The 23,737-nt window shown below is 33.4% G+C and overlaps 2 protein-coding genes across 6 annotated transcripts; both read left to right on the forward strand.

Annotated features, from left to right (window-relative positions):
- Positions 1-9,759: 9,759 nt before the first annotated feature.
- On the forward strand, positions 9,760-11,700 carry LOC105785538 (uncharacterized). 4 transcript variants are annotated; one of them, XM_012611634.2, is made up of 8 exons: positions 9,760-9,876; positions 10,055-10,254; positions 10,411-10,537; positions 10,622-10,665; positions 10,772-10,888; positions 10,974-11,066; positions 11,135-11,241; positions 11,357-11,700. In XM_012611634.2, exons 2-8 carry the CDS (start codon positions 10,166-10,168, stop codon positions 11,497-11,499), a joined length of 720 nt encoding a protein of 239 aa, XP_012467088.1. In that variant the 5' UTR covers positions 9,760-9,876; positions 10,055-10,165; the 3' UTR covers positions 11,500-11,700. The 4 variants fall into 4 exon arrangements, with proteins under 4 accessions (XP_012467088.1, XP_012467091.1, XP_052489069.1 ...); XM_012611637.2 differs by having other exon boundaries at positions 9,770-9,876; positions 10,143-10,254; XM_052633109.1 differs by lacking the exon at positions 9,760-9,876 and having other exon boundaries at positions 9,984-10,254; positions 10,977-11,066.
- Positions 11,701-14,813: 3,113 nt separating this feature from the next.
- Positions 14,814-18,207, forward strand: LOC105785539 (uncharacterized). Of its 2 annotated transcripts, none has more exons than XM_052633113.1 (2): positions 14,814-15,533; positions 17,655-18,207. In XM_052633113.1, the coding sequence occupies exon 1, from the start codon at positions 14,890-14,892 to the stop codon at positions 15,523-15,525; it is 636 nt and encodes a 211-aa protein (XP_052489073.1). In that variant the 5' UTR covers positions 14,814-14,889; the 3' UTR covers positions 15,526-15,533; positions 17,655-18,207. The 2 variants fall into 2 exon arrangements, with proteins under 2 accessions (XP_052489073.1, XP_012467096.1); XM_012611642.2 differs by lacking the exon at positions 17,655-18,207 and adding an exon at positions 15,601-17,642 and having other exon boundaries at positions 14,814-15,396.
- Positions 18,208-23,737: the final 5,530 nt, after the last annotated feature.

Genomic DNA, 23,737 nt, shown 5'->3' on the forward strand with positions numbered 1-23,737 from the left:
ACCTCATCCTTACAGCGGGATTACCAGTCCAGGCTAAATCCCCTGTAATATAAACTTATAGAGTATTATCGCGATTACCAGTCTAGGCTAAATCCCCTGCAACGACAATTACTCTAATGAGCTTGGATCTGAATTACCAGTCCAGGCTAAATTCAGACCCTAATTCGGATTACCCGTCCAGGCTAAATCCATTTTCCACATATTCCTCGGGAGGGCTATATCGGGATAGGATCACCCGTCCGGGCTAGATCCTTTTTACCGTCAATTCCTTTTCAGAGATCCATCGAATTTTCCTTCCATTCAACCGGGATTTATTTTCTCTTTTCATCAAGAATATCAATACTTCATCAATTATCATACAATGAACATTCAAATCATATTCACATCAATAACAAACATTTCAGGCATTTAAGAATATAATTCAAGTTACATGAACTTACCTCGACACTTGTTCTAGACCAAAAATCTACTAATCCTGAACTTTTTCTTTTCCTCGATCTTGCTTCGTATTTGAATTTTCTGGATCTAAATAAATATATTTAATCATTAATCTAATACTTTTCATGTTCATATGTAACATTCTCTATAATTCCATTATTATTTATAGTGCATTCAAAGTTGTCTCACTGAGTCACAGTCACTAAATTATTTATATCTTGAGCTACGGAACTCCAAATTAAGATCCGCTAATTTTCCCCGAAAATAGACTCACGTATCTTCTAACCATAAAATTTCTAGAATTTTTGGTTTAACCAATAAGTACAGTTTATTCTTTAAAATTTCCCCTATTTCACTGTTCGACATTTTCAACCTCTCTTCACTAAAAATTAATTATCTCATTGTAAACAATTCGGATGATGTTTCCATTTATTTTTTCAGAAAACTGACTCATTAAGGATTCTAACCATATAAATTATAACTCATAATCACTTTTTTAAAATTTTTAATGATTTTCCAAATTTAGAACTGGGGAACCCGAATTCATTCTAACCTTGTCTCATAAAATCTATTATATCTCATGATTTACAATTTCATTGCTTACACCATTTCTTTTATAAGAAACTAGACTCAATAAAATTTAATTTCATATTTTATTCATCCTCTAATTCGATCTCTACAATTTTTGGTGATTTTTCAAAGTTAGACTACTGCTGCTGTCCAAAACTGTTTTAGTGCATAATGTTAATTACCATTCTTTCCCTAAGCTTTCAATAAATGATAATTCCATCCCTGCTCAATTAACCTCTCAATTGAGCTGATTTTTCTCAACCAACACTTTATTCTATCACTTTAAACTACTTTATAACCTTTGGAAATCAGAATTTTAGTACTAGACTTTAATTCCAAACTTTTTTCACAATTAAGTCCTACAAATCAATTTCTATTGCAATTACCTAATAAAATCATCTCATAAACAAATTAAAGCTTCAATTTGATCCTATTTCATCATAAACTTCCAGCACATATTCATAGCAACTTTCAAATTCATTCATAAAATCAAAAACTAATGAATTTAGTAATAGGACCTTGTTGTAAAAGTCTTAGAAACACAAAAATTACAAGAAAAAGGCAAGGATTAACTCACTTGGTGCAAAAATTATGAAAAACCAGCTTGAAGAAACCCTTAGGATGTTTTTTTGCTGATGAGAATGCAAAAAAATAAAGAGAATTCTAGATATTCCACTTTAGTCCTAACTTTTAAAGTAAATTTTGCAATATTCCAATTTTACCCTTAATTCTTCAATTCTCCTGATTTTTCTCAGCGTATGCCACCCAAAATATCTTCTTTTGGGCTTATTTGCAATTTATGTCCCTCCTCATTTAACAATTGAGCTATTTAATCCTTCTAGTAACTTTTACACCTTTTTCAATTTAGTCCTTTTCACTTAATTGACTACCCAAACATTAAAATTTTCTAACGAAATTTTAATACCATTTACTAACACTTCATAAATATTTATAAAAATATTTTTGACTCGATTTTACGAGATCGAGATCTCGATACCTTATTTTTACCCAATTTCTTCAATAATTTCTTTTTCTAACTAACCACTAAATCGGTAAAATTCTTCTATCTATATTTTCATACGATTTTCCTATCATATCAATATTCATGCAAAAATATTAAAATAAATTTTTCTTTAAATCGGATTTGTGGTTACGAAACCACTATTCCGATAGCATTGAATTTGGGCCATTACAAGTTCAAAATTTGTTTGTGCTGATTTATTCGTACTTCATCAAAAATCTTACCGATGCCATACTCATCAAAAGGAAAACACTTCTTACCACCATGGAAGATGTAATCACCATCATTTAGAATATGACAATCATACAAATCGAACTTTGTATGTGAATAATCTTTATCACACACGATCACACTTTGTTCATGCTGATTTAATCGAACGCCTTCAATAAAATTGCCAACGACAAACTTATCATAGAAAAAACTTTTCATGGCACTAGTTGAAACGAAATCATCAACAATAATAGACGAATGACAATTAACTAATTCAATGTGAAAATCTCTTTCGCAAAAAAAAATCAGCAATCTTGTCAATAACATGCGAGTGAAAGTGTTGAAACTCGCGCAACAAGGAACCCTTACCTTGCTTACCTTTGAGTGCTAGTGGACTAAGGTCATCTACAATCTTACCTTTGCTGAACAACTTGAACCACCTCTCTTTTCGAAGGTAATGAAGATGAAACTTACTAGTTGATTCTTCAGAAACCTGGAAAGAAACAATACGAGAAAAATTCAGATGTGGGTTAGTGATCACATTCCTTACTTCTTCTTGTACTCTTGCATCTTTCTCAATCGTTTCTTCAAGATTTCTTTCTTTTTTTACTTCAATCTCTTTTTCAATTTTCTTTTCTTTTTCAAATTCTTTTTCACTCTCAACCTTTTTTTGCTTTCTTTCACTCTCTTTCGCTTTTTCAATTTCTTGTTTTTTTTCTTTCATTTCTTTTTTTCGTTTCTCGATTTCATTCCATATTCGCTCATTTTCTCTCATTATCATTACTTGTCTTTCTTTTCTTTTTGTCTCTTTCTTTCATTACAAAAAGATTATAACTTATAAAAATCGTAACAACAAGCTTCTCGTTGGAAAGAAATGGTAGAATCTTCATGCCAGTCACGATCAACTCTTTGTGAATAACCCTCCGTGGGCAAATATCTTGATGCATAAGAAACTCGTTCACCTCTTCGTGTTTGATCCTTCGTGGATGAGTACTTTGGGGCATACGAAGATCGACTTGTGATTTCTTGTTCATTACCTTGAAAAACTTTATACTCGAAACTTGCTTTGCATCGTCTTGAATTCCTCGTTAAATAGGAATCATGATTTAAATCTCTTCTCGAATAATCATGGGATGTGTGCTTTCGTGATGATCTTGTCTCCATCTCTTGACCTGATGAATTTGGCTTCTGTACAGCCCTTTCCTCCACTCGATCCAACCGATCATGCAATTATCAAGTTTTGATTTCACCATTCTATGCATCTCTTGCATCAAATATTGGAATTCTGATTCGAAAAATTATTCTTGAGACATAAATTTTTTTTGCTGAAAAGAAAAGTGATTAAAATAAAATAGAAAGTAAATACCTCACCACAAAATCTCACGTTTCACTCACAAAGAAAAGTTCACTCAATTTTCCTTTTATTCTTCTCGGATGGTCTCACCGAACGTACGTGCCTTTTACCGCTCGCTTCGTCTCTCAAAATTCGTAAATCAACTCGTTTAGACTTATAAGCTAGTCTATGGGTCGGCTTCAACGAGTTTAAAAGGGAAAGTCGATGTAAAGGTGTTAGGTAGGCTAAAAAGAAAGATAGTTTGTTTTAAGTGTGGCGTAAAAAGATGGGATGATAGTATAAGGGAATTTGCTGATCGGGAACACCAAATGTTGAATTTCAAACTTTGCAACACTTTCAAATTTTTTTATTTTTTTCGAGCTTTTTTTCCTTTAATTTTTTTCACTACATATAACTTCAATACAATTTATATTACACCACAAAAAAAAATTTCAATTTTTTTCGAATTTTTTTTCAAAATTTTTTTTTGCAAACTTACTCCGGCATTTCACGAACGTCCGTACTCCTCGATTTTGACTAGCTCTGATACTGAATGATACGAACTGGCTCGATGATGTGAGTCGAGTAGTTGATGTGCTCGATCGTTTAAACAGAGAAGTATCGTTCTTGCTTGGAGTTTGAACTTGTTCGGCTAATTGTAGACTTAACGAAGGTTTGCAAAGTGTCTTGAGAGTAGGATAGGTGATAGTTCGGCTAAGAAGTGTTTAGGGATAGGATAGGTGATGGCTCAGCTAAGGAAAGTAACAAGTAAGGCAATGAAGATAGCAGGAATGGATAGGTAAACTTAAGGTCAAGAATGTACCAATACTATTAGTGAGTATTGACCCGAGACTTCTTAACACTTAAGGTGATGGATAGTTGATAGAAATGACCTTGACCCACTATCGATTAAGAGATAAGAACCAAAGGTATCGGGGTTGAACGCCATACTCGGGATTGAGTGATAAGTTCAAAGAAACAAGACAGACGCCACTAGCAAGCTAGATAAGTCTACTTGAGTCTTAAATGAATTTAGAGAGTTGAATAAACTCACAAATGAATTAAAATTCATAAAATGTCCAGGTATGTTGTCTAACCCTTAAAATGATTACAAAACAAACTATTTATAGCTAAATTCCTAGGCTAGCTGAATGAACACTTAAGCAACTAAATGGACAGCTGATTTCAGCTTTTAATAAACTGAAAAATTCCAGAATAAATCCAAATAAATTCCAGGTCTATATTCAGCTCTTTAAAATGCCATTGGACAGCTTCTAGATGAAGAAGAGTCAGCTGAATGTATTTGGAAGAGTTGGGAGTTGATTGGTCATGTCTAAGTTTGGTCAAGTGCTTAAATGAGCTCCTTAAATCTTGTCTTGAGAAGCTGAACGTGCAGCAGCATTTTAATGGGAGTTTTGGAGCATGAACAGCCCAAATAGTGTGAATTGATGAACTCCAACAACCTCCAAGTGTGAAGGGACGAAATTGACAAGCCACCAATGTGAAAAAAACCTCCAGCAATGTGAACATCTTAACTTGCTGCCTTGAAGAGATAAATGATCAGCTAAAAAAATGAGAAGTGCAGCTCCAAGGTTCATGTATGACCGAATACATGCTGCTCATTAAAGGAGTTCAATGAATGTGCAAATGCATGCATATCCAGCAGCCATCTTCAATGAATCGACAAATGCATGCAAGGGCTGCCAATGTCCATGTCGTCCCCTTACAAGTACCTGCACAAATTAAATTGAACAATTAATTAGTTTTAAACATCATAAATTCGGCTGGAACAAGGACAACTTAAATAAGGCTGCAGCTAAGACAACTTGAATAGCTCATTCGACTGGACAAATTAATTATCAACAAATGATAAATTTGTCCTAAACTTGACACATTAAAATTATGCACTAACTAGAACACATTTAAGCTTAATTAAAAAAAAGTCCAGAATTTATACACATTAAAATTAAAATTAAATTATTTGAGCTGAAATTTAACTAATTAACTAACTCAATAAATTTATTCCAACAACTTAAATGCATGCAATTAAATAAATTGAAATCAAGCTCAATGAGCTAGCAGTAAGCCGAATTGAGCTCCATTGGATGGGTCGAGCTAAGAACAAGCTGGGAAAACTAAGATTGAGCTCATTAAGCTGAAATCTAAGCTTCATCTTGCACTTGCGCCCTCGTGTTTTGACCATTCTCGATGGCGTCGAGTGGTATCGAAACATGATGCGGTCACGATCGCATCACCATCGATAGACAATTTTCCTTATGAGAGAGAGAGGTAAGTTGAACATTGATACTTCTCCACAAGTGCTACAAGGTAAGAAAGATAAGAAAACATTAGAAATTGATTTAAGAAGGCATACCTTGAATGTTTTTTTATAAGTATGCTACTGCTTTTGTTTGTAAAGCATTTCCTTACAACATGTTTTCTCGTTCGTCAAATTTTATTAAACCTTGGTTTGAAAGTTCAATTGATTTTATGGGTTTATCTAGATATGTCAAGGTTACTTTTGTTGCATTCAATATGTATATTAAATGACTTTATGCATTTGATCTTGCAACAAAATTTTCCATCTTAGACTTTACATATGAATTTTTAAATAATAATATTAAACTTCTGAATTTTGATTATTATGTGAAATTATTGACTAATCTTTGGAAATTCTTATAGATGACCATACATATTCAAAAGAAGTTACAATTTATTTTTTTACTTGAACACTCATGTGTCTAACATTTTTTTTGTTTAGTTTTGATACCTTGTTTTTAAAGGAGACGTCCATGATCGAAGCTAATTTGAAGGATCAAAATAATGCCTTTGATCCTCGAGATAGTTTGGGTGCACAAGAAAGTTGAGGTAAGTATTTTTTATTTTATTGTTATTTATTCTAATCCATTTTCTTTTGGGGCAGTTAAAGATTCGAGGACGAATCTTCTTGAGGAAGGGGAATGATGTAAGTCTCAAGGCCCAAAATCAGGCTCATGAACGTGATGGACTCAAATTTCCTCAAGGCCCAATAACGAGGTCAAAGGCCAAGTAAATCTGAGCAAGATTGAATGGGACCATCCAATACTTCGTTATCAAAGCCCTAAATGCGCATACGACCAAAAAAGAAAATCAAGATTCACTTTCTTATTTTCAAGAAAATTAAGAAACCGAATCTTGGTCCAATTTTGTTGTTTCAAACAATTTCAGAAATCAAGAAAATCAAGATTTAAAATATTGGAAATCTTGGTCCAAGAAATAAAATCTTGTAGCCAAAGCGCATTGGATTTCATGTATGATTTTGAACGAGCCAATTTTGAGAGTAAACGGATCACAAGACCAAGTTCTTAAAAAAATGGCCCATTAAGATGTCTATAAGCTCATCATGAAGTTTGGAAAGTAATTTAACTGAATATCAGGCCAAATTATCAAAGTGACCCAAATTGTAAAATATTTAAACTATAGGTCCAATTTTATTTTAATAGGTGGATCATCATGTAAGAATTCAACCTAAGGAACCCATTTAATTCCTTAGGTCGAATTCCCATTAAATGTCCACTCTTAGAATTTTTTTATTTTTTTATTTGATGAGTTGTCATGTTAGTTATTCCATCAGGGTTAGGAAAACTTATTTTGGGGGCCTAGAAGTAGCATGGACATCCACCCTTATAGATGAACAATTATTTTTGTTTTTTTAATTAATAATAATTATCTTTGAGTTCTTCTTCAAGAATTGCTCTTAAGTTTCTTTTAGAAGTTGTTTTAACAATGCTTTAGGTTTTTGGAATCATCTTCAAGCTTTTTCTTGCCAAGATTTCTTTCTTGGAGGGGGAATTAGAGCCATTGAAAGGAGTTGTGGATTCTTAATGCTTCCAAGGCTTCTTAGGACGTCAGCTTCTCTTTTCTAACCTTCATTTATCGTTTCTTGTTTATTTTAATTTAGTTCTTATTGTTTTGGCTTACTGATTTTATTGATTTTCATTCTAGGATAGAATTGTTTTAAAAGAGACGTTCTCCTATCTTATTCCATCAAGAAACGCATCAAAATTAGGAGTTTTAATCTTTTCTTGTTGTTTTAAACATTCTTGCACAAAACGTTTTGCTTTTGTCTTTAAAATCACTTCTAACAAATTTATTTTGTGTTTTATTTTTCCAGATCTGGTTGGGGCATTTTCTTGAGGTCCAAGGACAGTTTCTTTCCATCCAAGAAACCCTAATTTGTTTTCTTTTAGACTCTTTACCAGCCGTTTCATCTTTCTTTTGTCTTAATTTCATTTGACTCTCCTTTGTGAAAACTAATCTGTTTTCATTGTTTCTCGTTTTAGTTTACATTCGTCTAGAGATCTAGGTTAAATCTGCAACTTAGACAAGCTACGATCTTGCTCCGCATGCATGTCGTATCATTTCGTATCACAGTGGCAACATCCTCGGTGATTTGAAGTCCACCCGACCTACCAAGGTGATTTCAAGTCCCCCCGACCCACCACGGTGCTTAACGAGAAGGCTTCTCCTATAACCCATCCCCTTTCATCCGTTGCTGCCGTCACCCGATTTCTTCCTCCCATCGCTGAAATTGATATGCCACTCGTCAGCTTTCCCACCCTTTATGGACAGCGCCGCCAAAACCGCTACCATAACCACTTAACAAATCGTCGAACCGCGATTTTCCCATCTTTCTCCTAGACGCTTGGAAAATCAAAAAAATAAATAGAAATCTAAACTACCATGCTATAAAAGTAGACATAATTGTGCTATAGAAACAGACATAATTGTGCTATAGAAACAGACAAAACCATTGGAAGAAAACTTTAATGGAGAAACCTTTTTTCCATGGACGAAAAGTTCATGAAAGCCTAAACACAAAAATGGAATGAAAAAATTCTTCATTTGAAAACGCGTAAAGGAACTATAAGCAAAAAGCGTTTAACGACACCAATAAAAATGCTTATGCTAGCCTCTACGACGGTTACCCCCCAATCTTTTTATTCTTAAACATTGATAATTTATCATATATGATTTTTTTAGATATGTTGTTTTTTTTATAAAAAGAGTATTGTTTCTCTTATATTTTATTCTTTTATAAACATCAACTATTATTTGAGGTGTTTTAAAATGACGGTTCATTAATCGTCATTATAAACATCAACTATTATTTGAGGTGTTTTAAAATGATGGCAATTGGGTTTTGAAGACTTTATTTCACTTAATGCTTCTATGATATTGCTTGACGCCCAAGTATCAACCACTCTACTGCATTGGCAATGTTGAATCTTAAAAACACCAATTTTTTAAAAGGCCACTTAGTGACATTACATTCATATTCTTCTATATTTTCTTGATGTCATATTTCTTTTTCATGATACTCTGTGTTTTTTACCTCGTGTATATGTGAGCAATATAAAAAAATCTTACATTGGTTGTGTACAGGCTAATGAAAGGGTTTAAATATAGTCTTACTCTTTACCCTCATTAAGTAATTGGGCTAAAAGCTTAACCCACATGCGTCGCTGTCGTCCGGCCCAATCCGTGTTAACATGTGTCTACGACACATATCTCGCATGTTTATTTTTGGATAAAACTTCTATATTATTTTTCAGAAAATAAAGAAAAAAATTGATCAATAGAAAATATCTTTTTTGAACTATTTTTAGAAAACTGTATTTGTCAGTTTTACCTTTTTGCCATTGTATTTTACTATTTTGCCCTTCAGCTAATAGTATAAATAGGAATTGTTTTTTGACTAAAAATAACATTAGAGGAAGTTCCGTCTAGGAGTTTGGGTTTTAAACGAGACCGTCTATAACCCCACTAAACTTTCCTTGAGAATTCTGAGATTTCTGAGATTCTTCTTCTCTAGAAATATTCCACCTGTCCTCTTCCCTATCATCAACACTCAAATTTTCCAAACCCCTCTCCATTGTATTTGATCACTAATCTACCAAAATCAGAACTTAGAAAAAAAAACCTAAAAGAAACACTACTCAAAAACATAAAAAAAAAAAACAGTGAAAATCTTAAAAATTTGGAAAAACCAAAAAAACGTGCCAAAACGGCAGAAGAGAGCATGCCAAGAGGCAGACGGGAAAATGGTGCATCCTCAAGTCTAAAGATTTAATTTAGTGCACTTTATGCGAAAGAGCTTTTTTTTATATAAAAAGAAATGAAGAGTTTTTCTTCTTTTAAGTTTACCCCAATATTAAAGGAGGGGTTGGTGAATCTATACAAATTAGGACTTTAGGAATCATAACATCATAAGAACAATCTCTTTTGAAATGACGAAATATTTTCCGAATTAATCAGATCAATGGTAAATATCAATTTCTTATGAAATTTTATATATTTATGTCATATTCATGTTTCATGATTGTGTTAGAATTACATAAATAAAAAATAATTTAAACAAGGTTAATAATTTATCTTTTTATCATTTAAGTGTAGTCCTTTTGTATGTTTATTGGGCTGTTTTTTGGTGCGTATCATGTTAGTAGTTGTAAAGAAGTATAAAAGTCTAGCATGGCAATTATCAGTGTTGCTCAACTCACTGAACACGGTAAAACACCCCTGTGCGAGCAGCGAGTTTAAGTTACGGCTGCATCATGCTAGAGAGCTTCTTTTTCACAAAACAAGGAGATTTTCATCCGCAAGAAGCTGACCCAATTACACTTCTGTCGGGGCCCCCTTCCAGGTAAAATTCTTGTCCCAGACAAGTCTGCTAGTAATTACGTCGAACATATAGTAGGCTACACGTAAAACGCGTAACCAGTACTAATCACTCTCAACTCTTCACCCATATCATTCTTATTCCTTAGTTGGTATTTCATGGGTATCGTAAATTGTGCAGTGGTAAGACCTCATTGCTGTTCCAGTTTGCAGTCAACTCAGCGTCACAGTGCAGCAATGTCAATTCTAAAGTGGTTTTCATATGTAGCCGGCGAAGGCTGGAAACCAAACCCCCTTATCTTGCCCAGGCATATATACGTCTCTCAACCTACTATTATATTTTGTAATTCTGATTAAAGTTTTACTTTTCCTATGGATATCAAAATTTTCAGGGCATTGATCCAGGTTGTGAAATATTTAAGCGAATAAAAATGAAGTGAGGGACCTTCCTTGGAACGACTTAATTAATTACATTAAACAATGTTTATGAATAGCTAATTGTGTATTGAATATTGGAATTCTGCTGTTTTAATTTCTTGAAGATATATTAATGATGATGATGATGAGGGAATCAAGAAGTACTTCGCTGCATTTCACCTTAAGGATACGTTTCCAATTGCAGTTGTTGTTGATGATTTCGGAGATTTCTTCCATGAAAGGTATTTTAGTCCAAGCAGAAGCAGACTATTTTTCAAATCTCGTTTCAATTCCATCCATTTCTTAATAATCAGTAATACTAATTAGAAGCTGTCAAGAGAGATATGGTAATCCTCGTGGAAGAGACTTGGCAATGGTTCGGACTCTAGCTTTGTGTCACAATGCAATAATTTTTGCCAAGTACGTATCTTTTAACTCACGTCATTTTGGGGCTAATAGCAAATACTGATATATTAAAATATGTGCAGTAAAACAGGGCCTTGCAGGCTTTTATTATCTGATACGCACAATGGGGATTCTCCAAGGTCGCTATTTATCTACAAGAGGTGGATTCGCACCATTTTTACAGTCAAGGGTTGTGTTTTCAACTTTTATCTTACTTAACCTTTGCGTCACATGTAACTTCTTTATGTATATACTAAGTCTTTTTTTCTTTTTTCTTTTTTTTTTTTAATGTTTTTGCGGTAAAGGTGATGATTCTGGATCTTTTTGTTTGAAATATAACAAGTATTCAGAAAGTGGGAGCTCTAAGGGCACAAAAACAGCCAAGTACTCCATAGCGTTTCAGTATTTGTTGTTGGAGGGGATTACTGAGGTTGATGATAAGCAGTGATTGATTTTGTAGGTGATTTGTGCAAGTTGCTTGGAGGGATTAATTATGATCGGTGAATAGTATGATGATTTTTGTTGGGTTGGTTTCTTTCACTAGAAATGCTCAAAAAAAATCTGCAAATTGATATTATTGACAAATGTTTAATGTGCATTCAAGTTGTGCCTTAATATATAAAGCTTAATGTCTCATCTTAATCATGTATGTATGTATTCGACAATGAGTTATCGAACTGAAATGTTCTTCACTGCTTCTGGTGTGGTTTTTGATAATAAATCAACCGCAAAAGATTCACCACTTTTGTTTTTCTTTTTGCCCATTTTAGTCCCTAAAACTTTCATCCATTCACCGTTTCAATCCTTTGGGCGTTAAAAAAAACCCAACTAGGATACTCAACCAGTCATAAATTTTCACGTGTAACGTCCTAAAAATTCTCGGTACAATAAATGATTTTGCTCTTGGATCGACTTCAGTGAACTATAAAGAATTAATTTCACATTTGAGATGGGAATAATGTAGAAAATTGTAAATGTGAAAATATAGTAAAAGGATCAGATCATAAATTTTGAAAAGTATGAGGATCAAAATGTAAATTGACCAAATTAGGAAAATGTGAGTTAATAATGATTATTTAGCATGAGAACTACGTGAAATATGAAAATAAATAGGATTAAATAGGGATAAAAGTGACAATTAAGGAAAATAAATAGAGTCAAAGTTGTCTTATTCTTTTACTTTGTTATTTTTTATTCAATATATCTAATTAAACATTTCTAAGCATTTATAATATTAATTTTGCATTAAGTTTTAAGCAGATAAATTTAATATTATTATATTATAATGATGATAATTATAAATTTCTTAGGTCAAATTTTTTTGATCTATTTTATCGAATTAGATATTCCTAGACATTTGTAATGTTTTACATTATTTGATTTTTTCTTTTTCTAATGGGTTAGTATTTAATATATTAGCAGTATATTTTTTTATTTCATAAGCAACTTTGAAAAATTGTCATGTGTTTTAAATATATATATTTTTAAATTTTATTATACTCTATAAGACACTTATCAATTTCTAACCTTGTATGTGGAGTTTAAAACTCCACTTATACTAATATTTTCCTTTTCCAAATTCTAGCTAACAAATTCAATATTATCTATATCGATTTATAATATAAACTAGCTCTTAAGAGAGCCTTAGGAGTAAATGGTTCATTTATATATTTTTAAATATTTATTTATATATTATATTTTAGCTCTTAAAATCTAAATTATATATAATATGTATTTACAACTCTAAAGATTAAAGCTTGAGTAGATATAGGTTATTTGAAGATTTCATTTTGAATAAATTTGAGGAAATTTTAAAATGGAGAATTTAACTAAATTATTTTAAAAAATATAGCATGATTTTCATTCATTTCAATGTATGATAATTTTAAAATAATTTTTTTCTTCAGTAAATTTCACTTTAATCCCTTCCTGTGCATTTTAAAGTTATTTTTAATTTTCTTCTCATTTATAAATTCTTTTTTCAAAGCGTAAATAAATATAAATATTAAAATGTCAAAAGTAAATGTGACATTGTTTAATTGCTAAAATAAATCCTCTTCATTTCTTTTTGTTTCAAAAAAACAATGGAAAAGCTAAAACTGTGAAAGTTTTGCAATATATACATTTACACTTTCAACTCCAAACTTAAATAATTAGATATAATCACGACCATGGATTCTCTCTGTGAAGGCAATGAAAAGAGGGATGATATCTCCAGTGATCCAAACACCAAGAAGGTTCGTTTTAAGGATCCGGAGCCTAATAGTGATGACGTGATGGTTGTTGACTTAACGTCGGCACCAACTCTGTCCTAGAAAGATATAGTTCTAGAGAAAGGGTCCACTGTTCCTAATGGAGGTAGTGATTCAAACATTGCTGATGAAATTTATTCCCTTCTTGAAGGTGATGTCAAGAAATCGATAGTCAATGGCATTCTTGCGATTGATTTTTCTGATAAGAGTTCAAAAATTATTAGTCAAAGACATGTCCACCTCCGTGATTCTCAAGTTATTGGGAAGGAATATTGGTTTTACAACTCTACAAAATAAGGTTTATGGACTTTAGAGACCATCTCAACCTTTTTAGATGATGGATATCGAAAATGGCTATTTTTTAGCAAAATTCCAGAATTCGAGGATTATAAGAAGGTTTTATCACAGGGTCCATAGATTGTCTTTGGACAGTACTTAATGGTCCAGCCTTGGACAATCGAGTTCAACCCGAAGAATCCCTATCCTAGTAACATTTTGGCTTGGATCAGGCTTCCAGGACTGCCTAGTTATCTCTACAAAAAAAGAGATTTTATGGGACATTGGGGGAATGGTGGGAAAGGCAACTAAATTAGATTTTAATACAGACAGTCAAACGAGAGGACATTATGCGAGAATGGCAATCTATATAAATCTGGAGAAACCACTGATTTCAGAAGTTATTGTTAATGGAAATCTTCAACGAATCGAGTATGAAAGTTTACCGGTTGTTTGCTTTTCGTGTGGTCGTTATGGTCACTCCAAGGATGTCTGTCTGCATTATCAAGCAACAAATAACAATATGGGAGGTAAAGGTCCAGCGATCAAAAATCCACAAGCAGCCTCTGAGTCAGTGGTCGGAAATGACGAGTTCGGTCCTTGAATGCTGGGGGAGAGGAGGATCATGCGCATCTCACGTGAGCAGAATAATCATGGAAAGACTGGAAACAGGGAGGGAATTTTGGGATCAAGATTTCATGCCTTATCCCTTAATATCGATGATCGGGGGAGTGATTTGGGGAAAGGGGAGAACTTTTCGGCTTTGAATAAAAAAGGGAAAGAAATCATTAACATTGATGTTGGAAAAGACACAGCAGGGGGAAAAAGTCTAATGTTGGGTCACAGGTAGAGGTGTGCAGGGGGAAAAACTCTAATTTTGTCCAGGCCCGCCCGGGAATAAAATTCTAAGCCCGAGCTCGGCCCGATCTGGCCCATTTTTAATAAACACCAAAAAATAATTTTAAAAAAAAGTATTTTATAAATATTTTAAAACTAAAAAATAAAAATAAAAAATATATTTTTATTAAATTCGAGCCAGGTCAGGCTAGGACCGGGCCAAAAAAGTGGTGCCAATGCCCGACCCGTTTTTTAAACGGGTCTCGTTTTTTGTCCAAACCTATATTTCGGATCTATATTTTTACTCGAACCCTCTCATATTTCAGGCGAGCAGTCGAGCCGAGCCGGGCCGCCCGGCCCATGGACACCTCTAGTCACAGGTTAGTGGGAACCCCTTTTAACATTAATAATAATACTTTTTCTTCTTTAAATGTGTTCAGGTCCAATGATCATCATAAAAGCCCAAACCTCCAATGATCATCCCAAACACCTCATATGTGCTTAAGAATGGACAAAGTGCAGGGACTAGTGGTATACCAAGGCCTAACGGGTTTATTGATGACTCTTTAAAAGATGGACAGGCTCAATCTGTCTCTGAACAGGAAAAATATGTAGCTATCGTTTCGGCTGGAAATTTCGCTCGTGGAGCGGTGGATTTGGGCAAATCGATGCTCTCTGTTCCTGCTGGTTTCAACAATACAAACTCCCTCCATTTTAATCCAGCATTTGAAGACGTGGCAGCAATAGCGGTTACCATAAATGAAGCCTTGCTCGATAGTAATAACCACACAGCAGTTACTTTCCAAGGAACTTCCATTTCGAAAATGGATGGGGTGAAGGGCGTTAATGAAAATTCCGATCCAGGGATTTCTTTTAATTCGGGTATTGGTCGGGTCAGCGGAGGAAAAACAAGGGGATCTAAGGGCGATCGGAAAAGTAACAAAACTCTCAAGGGGCCAAGTAATCGATTCAAGGCAATGGTGAGTTCACGAGTCTCTCTTGCAGGGTCTATGTTGATGGAGGCCGACCTTATCTCTTTTAAGTTGGATGGGCAAGATGCCAAAGAGAAAGTTACGAAAGAAATCGAGGGCCTGGGCAATGACGTCTAAGGTCGACAGTAAGTATGTTTTATTTTTTTCAATATTTTTTCCATGAATTTATCTATTTTATCTTGAAATGTGCAGGGTTGTGCAAATTCGAAATTTCCACAAATTCTTCGTGAATATAGCAAAGAATTTAAACTGAATATTCTTAGTTTGCTCGAACCGAGAGTCGGGAAGTATTTGGCTTGGATGGAAGGAGTCCATTGATGTTGAGTTGATGTGGAATCATCCACAATTTATTTTGACTCGTATTTCGTCTGTACTACAGTCACGACCGTTTTTTATCGGTTTCATTTATGGTAGCCCAGACAGACAGAAAAGGAGACTTCTTTGGAGGGATTTAAGGTTATCTATCCCTTCAAGACATTTCCCTTGGTTGGCTATTGGGGATTTCAACGCCATTCTATTGGCAGAGGAAACGAAAGGCGGTCAAGTGGCTGGTCAAAGGTGCCCTCTTTTTTGGGGATTTTATGGGTACAACTCAAGTTCATGATTTGGGTTTGAAGGGATTCCCTTTCACTTGGCATCGGGGTACACTTTTTGAGTGTCTTGATCAGGCTCTAGGTAATGATGCTTGGATAAAGTTCTTTCCTAATTGCATGGTGTCTCATCTCCCAAGAATTAAGTCAGACCACAAGCCTATTTTACTTGTTCAACAGCCGAGCTTATCTTTACCTAAAGGTAGGCCTTTTTGGTTTTTAGCCAATTGGTTAGAGTACCCAAGTTTTCAGGAATTTCTTTTAGATAACTGGAGTTTTGATGGTGACATGACGAGTTCTCTCACGCATCTCACTTAAAGGCTTAGGGACTGGAACAAATGTGTCTATGGGAATATCAGTACTCGTAAAAAGTATTTGATTCATAAACTTGCAAGTATTCAACATGCAATGGACTTTTTTGGTTCTATTAATTTGGCTCACCGTGAATTAGAGACTCGAGAGGAACTAAAGAATGTTCTCTATCATGAGAAGTTACCGTGAAAGTAGAAATAGAGATGTGATTGGTTAAACTTGGGAAACTGTAATACTAAATATTTTCATATGCGTACAATTTAGAGAAGAAAATATAATAGTATAACGACCCTACGAAACTTAGAAACTTAGATGGTGACTAAATTTTTGAAGCTGAATTTTTAAAATAGGAGGTTGTTGCGTTTTTTCTAAAGTTGTATGGTGAGATACCTGAACCTATGGGGATTTTACCTCTGAGTGGCTTCCCACAACTAGAAACTTCGATTATTGAATTTCTTGAAAGACCTGTTCTAGATTAGGAGATCAAAAGTGCACTATTTGATATGGCACCATTAAAAACACCAGGCAATGATGGCTTTCACGCTTTGTTTTTCCATAAGTAGTGGGATATTATTGGAGGAGCAATCTATAATTGGGTTAGAAAGATTTTTTAGGGAAACAGTATTGACTCGGAGCTAAATAGTACCCTAATTGTTCTTACCCCTAAAGTTGCAAACCCAGAAAGCTTCACACAATTCTGATCGATAAGCCTCTGTTCTGTTTTATATAAACTTGTGATAAAGGTCATAGCGAATAGGTTCAAGGTTGTCTTCCCAAAGATCATTAGCCAAGAGCAAGCGAGGTTTATTGCAGGAAGTATTGTTGATAATGTAATTATCGCTCCAGAAGTTCTACATACCATGAGAAGTAAGGGCACGGTGGAATGGATGGCAGTCAAAATTGATTTGGAGAAGGCTTACGACAGTGTTTATTGGGATTTTGTAAAAGCCTCTCTTAGAGCTACAGCTATCCCTAATTTCCTAATCCAGGTTATCATCTCGACGTCTACTATACAAGTGTTATGGAACAAAGTCCCTACCGAAATATTCAAACCTGTTAAAGGGATTTGTCAAGGATGCCCCCTCTCCCCATATATGTTCATGTTGTGCATGGAATAGTTGGGCTACGATTTTCATTTGGCCATCTCTTCTAGAGAATAGAATCCCATTCGTTTATCTCTATGGGGACCTGCACTTTCACACTTATTCTTTGCTAACAACCTAGTAATCTTCAGCAAAGTAGATTTGAAACATAGCAAACTCTTTAAAAATTTTCTTGGAAGTTTCTGTGTTTTTTCGAGTCACAAGGTTAATGCCCAAAAAACTAATGTACTTTTTTCTACAGGGGCCAAGAAGGATTTAGTGGGAAAGATTACAAATATGCTCGGTTTCCAACATGTCTATGACCTCGACCATTATCTGGGAGTCCCCCTTCTTCATCAAAGGATTACTAAAAGTACCATTAACTTTGTGATTGAAAGAGTTCGGAAAAAGCTTTCTAGCTGGGAAGCTAAGAAACTCTCATTCGCTGGAAGGGTCACTCTTGCGCAATCGGTCCTTCTCTCCATTCCTAACTATCTCATGTAGTCCTTAATGGTCCCAAAAGGTGTCTGTGAGGAAATTGAAAGATTGATGAGAAATTTAATTTGGGGATCTTCTGGTGGCAGAAGGAAATGACTTTAGTGAGTTGGGATATAATTTGTCAACCTAGATTGTTGGGGGGGTTTGGATTACGGCACCTCAGCGACCAGAATTCAGATTTTATGATGAAACTTGGTTCTAATCTTGTCACCAAAACTTAGGCATTATGGGTTCAGGTTCTTAAAGCAAAGTATGAGGTTAAGGACAGAGCGTCAGAATGTATCTCGCGGACCGTCTCCGTCGCCAAATTAGGGTTACAGAGCATTACCGAACAATCAGAACAACATTTAACATCAAAACATCTCAATAAAATAATTTTACATTAATTAAATAAATCTTATTAAAAACTTATCAAACATATGCATTTAGGCCAAATCGAGCCTTCGAGGCCCTAAAAATAATTTAGAAGAAATTTAGGACTAATTTGAAACAAATCAGAAGTTTTAGGAAAAAGTGGTAAAATTTGAAACAAAACAGGGGTTACATGGCCTTGTGGCCAGGCCATGTGACATAGTCCAGGCCGTGTAACAACCAAACAAAGGGACATACGGCCGTGTCCCAGCTCGTGTCTCAAATCGTGTAACTCACTGAGTTGGGTCACACAGCCGTGTCACAGACCGTGTAACTCTCTGGCTTATGACACATGACCATGTCGCAAGTTGTGTGCTAGGTCGTGTAACACACTAACTTAATACACTAAAAATTTACAAGTGACACACGGTTGTGTCACTAGGCCGTGTGTGTGATAGCCCGTCTCTCAGGCTGTGTGCTTCATTATTTGACCCTAAAATCAAGTCATTTCAAGGCCAAAACATATCTATTCAACCACTCCATTTGTGCACACATTCAATAAACTTAAACATTGTTCAATCACATCTAAATATACCATTTCAAACATCCTATTTCATCTAACTAATATGTCATTCAAAGGCACCACATTTATACCAAAACATCATTAATCAATTTAAAGCAATATAGCCACATCTCAAGCATAAAACCTAGTTCCTTTAACTACCAAATAACATCACATATAACCATTTACATATCATCACAAGCATACCAACAAGGATCATATATTCCAAGTACCTAAAAGTGTCCAAAATGACCTAACTTGTCAAGGCATTAAAGTCCGTCAACAAAACATGAACATCAAAAGCAAATACATACCAAATTGACCATTAACACATTGAAGAACTACCATTATAAAAGGTCCTATACATGTCATTTATAACATTGACCAAAATACTCAAAAACTACCAAAATGGTTGTTGGATAGTGTGATAGATCTCTGTCAAACTTCCAACCGTCAAGCTTTCGATAATCTACTAAATAAAAGAAAGTAACTACATAAGCAACTAGTGCTTAGTAAGCTCATATAAACTCCAACATAACTTACCATTTCTTAAGTACACATAAAATATGTATAATATCATTACCAAGACCATAAGCTTAGTAAAATCCTATACAAGCACCATCAAACTCACAAGTTAGTAAGTTCATCCATGATACATATGAGTTCAATCATATCATAAGTAGATTTCATATACAAATCATTTAACTCATCAACCTTTTCATAAGATCATGAGTCATTTCAATTGTATACATACCATGTCATTTCCTTTACTTACCTGTTGAACCATCTAGAATTACATTGGATACTCGAGAATGCTCGCAAATAGTGTGTCTTTCCATATAACTGTAACATTTCATTTTCAATAGTGCTCACACAAGCTGTGAAATGGGCCCTGCTTACACGAGCTGTGGGTCAAAATGTTAACTACACGATGCTGCTCACACGAGTTGTGGAGAACCCGCAACAAATGTTGGATCTTAGCTATCAATAGGACATTCAAGACTGGCACCCGAAACATGAAATCCCTAATGACATGTCATTCGTATCCTAAAAATTCTTAAGGTTCAAACGAGATTATTTATCCGTCAATTACTCAAAGCATCGATGCATATATATTCAAGTCCATTTATAACTAACTCAATATAACAGACAATCTATTTAACTAACATTAATACAATTATAATTCATACGAACTTACCTCAATTACTATGGTCGTAGATTTAGAATTGGTAACTAATCCGAAGCTTTCGCCTTTTCTCGATTTAAATTCAGTTGTTGTTTATCTTGATCTAAGTAGATAATTTCATTCAATTAAGTACTTCAAATCATTTCAATTATTCAATTTAATCAATAATTCATATTAACATAATATTATGAAATTACCTCTAAGATTTTAACTTTTCACAATTTAGTCCTTAAGCTCGTAATTTGAAACTTAACCATTTTAACCCTTCATACAAGCTTGCCGAGTTTCTTAGGGACTCATTAAGCCCCTTAAATCATCATTCATAATATTACCATGAAATTTTACTATTTTCATGAATAAGTCCTTAAACCCCAAATTCACTAAAAATCTTTTAACAAAACATGTTTGTTTAACAACCAAGAGTAATAATTTATCAATTAATATCAAAACACATTTAGAAACAATCATGACAAGTCTTTCACCCTTTAACAGTTTTGCAAATTAACCCCCAAACTAGCTAGATTAAGCTAATATGACTCAAAACCATAAAAATCATTAAAAACGGGACTTGAATACATACCTTGCAAGGAAATTTTGCTTGACTGAAGTTCTCCCCTTTTCTTCACAATGGTGAACAATTTTAGGGCTATCAAATTGATGAAGATGATGTTTTAATTCATCTTTAATTAATAACTTTTACTTGTTTTATTTAATTACAAATTTAACATTTAAAATTTATTAAAATTTCACCTAAAACCTTGTGATAACTATCCACTAACATTGAAATAGGTGATATTACCAACTACATCCTTTAATTTATACTTTTAAAGCCATTTCATCCATTTAATTACTAGAAACCATCTTTTGCACCTTTTTCAATTTAGTTCTTTTTACCTAATTAACTATTTAAATTTCAAATTTTCTTAGTAAAACTTTAATACGACCCTAATATAATCCCATAGACTTTAAATAAATATTAAAATAATAACTCACTCATTGGAATTGTGGTTCTGAAACCACTATTTTCGACACCACTAAAAACAGGCTATTACAAAATCCATATTTAAGGTATGATCTCTACTTCATGATAATTTGATTTGGTCGATCAGAAATTGAAACAATATACGTTGTTGGGTGGATGATTGAGTTCCTAATGTGGGACCTTTAATCAAACATGTTCCTGCTCATGCCAATTTCAATCAAGAATGCAAATTGAGTGGGATGATTTTGGAGAATGGTGCTTAGAACCTTAACATTTTTTGTGTTTGGCTGACAGAGGAATTTTATTAAACACATCATTAGCATTCCACCACCTTTGTCCTCTAAAGGTCCGGATTATATATCTTAGTTCCATTTTGCAACAGGTAATTTCTTTGTCAAAAGTGCTTATTGGATGATGAAGGAAGCCTCGTGGAATCCTAAAGATGCAGTCTGGAATATTGTGTAGAAATTTCCTTGCCCTCAGAGAGTGAGGCACTTCATTAGGATTGTCCTTAAACAAAGACTTCTTAACAAGGCTGAGAGGGTTTGTAGGAAAATTGGTTAGGATGAAACTTGTTCCTTTTGTGGTCATCAATATGAGGATACTTTACATATTCTTAGAGATTGTCCAATCACTATGGATGTTTGGCTCCAAGTTATTCCCCAAGGCAAGCATCATATTTTTTTCTCAAGCAACCAAAAACATAAGGGATAATAGTTGGGCCTACTTCTTTGGACTATATTGGCGACCGTCTTTGGAAAAATAGAAATCTCTTTATTTTCAAAGGGATTTATATGGATCCAAATGAGATCACCAAAGTGTCTCTTAGATGGGCTACTCAATTCTCCTCAGTTTATACAGCCGTGTCGAAGAGGAGATCTCCTCCTCTCTGCGCTCCTTCATTCCCAGGTACGTGTGTCTACCTTAATACTGATGGTGCTATTCAGATGAACACTGGTTTATCTGCTCCAGGTGGCGTGATGTGAGACAAAATGGACAAGTGGATAGTAGGCTATAATCGGTTTCTAGGGAAGTGTTCAGTTTTTGTTGCTGAATTATGGGGGATTTTGGACGGTTTACTTCTGCTTCGCAAGTAAGGGCATGATAGAGTGCTCATATTGTCAGCAATCTAGAGGTAGTCAATGTTATTTGCCATTGCAATTCAGCTAAACTAAGTATTTCTCTCGTTAGGAGAATTTAACATATTTTATCCCCACAAGAAAGGTGGTTCGTATGACACATTCCTAGAGAAAATAATCAGGCAGTAGACACTTTAGCCAAAATGGCCTTCCCAAACAAGGAAGATTTATGCTTATATGAAGCCTCGCCTATGGAAATTCAGGAAATTTTAGAAGAGGATACTGCTATGGGTACCTTTTCCTTCGATTCTACTATGTAATCTTTGTTATTTCTTTAGATTGTTTTCTTCACACAAAAAATCATTAGAGATAATCTAAAAGTTTAAAACAAAATAATTAAATAATGAATATTTAATTTTTTTAGTACACATGGATAAATTAATATTAAAATAATTAAGTAAGTGAGATTTAATATTTGATTTAAAATATTCATTCAAAATTGTACATTAAAAGTCTTTAAATAATACGTTACATACATGACCCATTTTATTTTTAAAACTTCCTTTCTCATTTTTCTTCATTAATGTGTGGAAATTTGAAGGATCATGTATCAAGAATGAGCTTTTGATTTTTCCTATTAGTTCAAGTATGCTTCCTTAATAATTAGAAAATATTTTTTTTGAAAGCATTTCAAATATTTTCATGCTTATAGGATCATTTGTTTTCATTTTTGTTTTCTTGCTTTTCAATTTTGAATCAAGTTGATTTATGATTGGAATTACTTGCTGCAATAAATTAAATATTTTTAATTATTCTCATTAAAACCCAGTTTTCTATTCAATGTTGTAACTTTAATTCTATTGAATGTTTAGGTTACTCTTTGTTTTCATTAATACTCTTGGTTATTGATTTCTTTTAACTATAAATACCTATTATATATTAGTTATTGTTTATTAAGATATCAACATTCTTAGAGCAAAATTTTTATCAACAATGAGGTTAGTAGAAAATTAAAATTTTAGTGACTTTTAGGTATATTAATATGTGTGATGGTAAAAGTAATTCTTCGTGTTGTTTGTGATGCAAAACTTTTATATTTTAGTAATTAGACGAGAAAGAAATTGCATATAATAAAATACATGTGAAAAATCAAAACATTATTTTCATTAATTAATTTTCTCAAAATGTAAATTAGAATTTATTATTACACTCAAAAATAGAATTTTTTTATTTAGGCTCTTTAAAATTTTTAAAATTTTAAATTAGTAAAGATAAAATTACACTTTTCCCCTAAAATGATAAAATTTTGATTTAATCATTTAAAATTATGAAGATATAAGCTATTAAAATGATGAAATTGCACTTTTACGATTATAAAAATAACAACTTAATTTCGTCCCTAAAAAATTTGTTGGCTTAGCCCTTGATTACATTATATCAAATTACAAATAGTTCTATATGGAGGATGACAATAGGTTTGAAGATTTGTACATGTACTTTTCATTTTACTTTTTTCATTTTTATTATTAAATTCTTTTAAAGTAAATAAAGATAAATTTAGTATTTTGAAATTAATTAATTTAAATACAAATATTTTTAATAAATTATTATATTTCATTAATTGTGTTTTAAAATTTACTTTCATAGCCAATTAAGTTATTTTCATTTACCAAAATTAAATTAACTT

Source organism: Gossypium raimondii, chromosome 1, assembly GCF_025698545.1.
Source record: "Gossypium raimondii isolate GPD5lz chromosome 1, ASM2569854v1, whole genome shotgun sequence".
Taxonomy (NCBI): Eukaryota; Viridiplantae; Streptophyta; class Magnoliopsida; order Malvales; family Malvaceae; genus Gossypium; species Gossypium raimondii.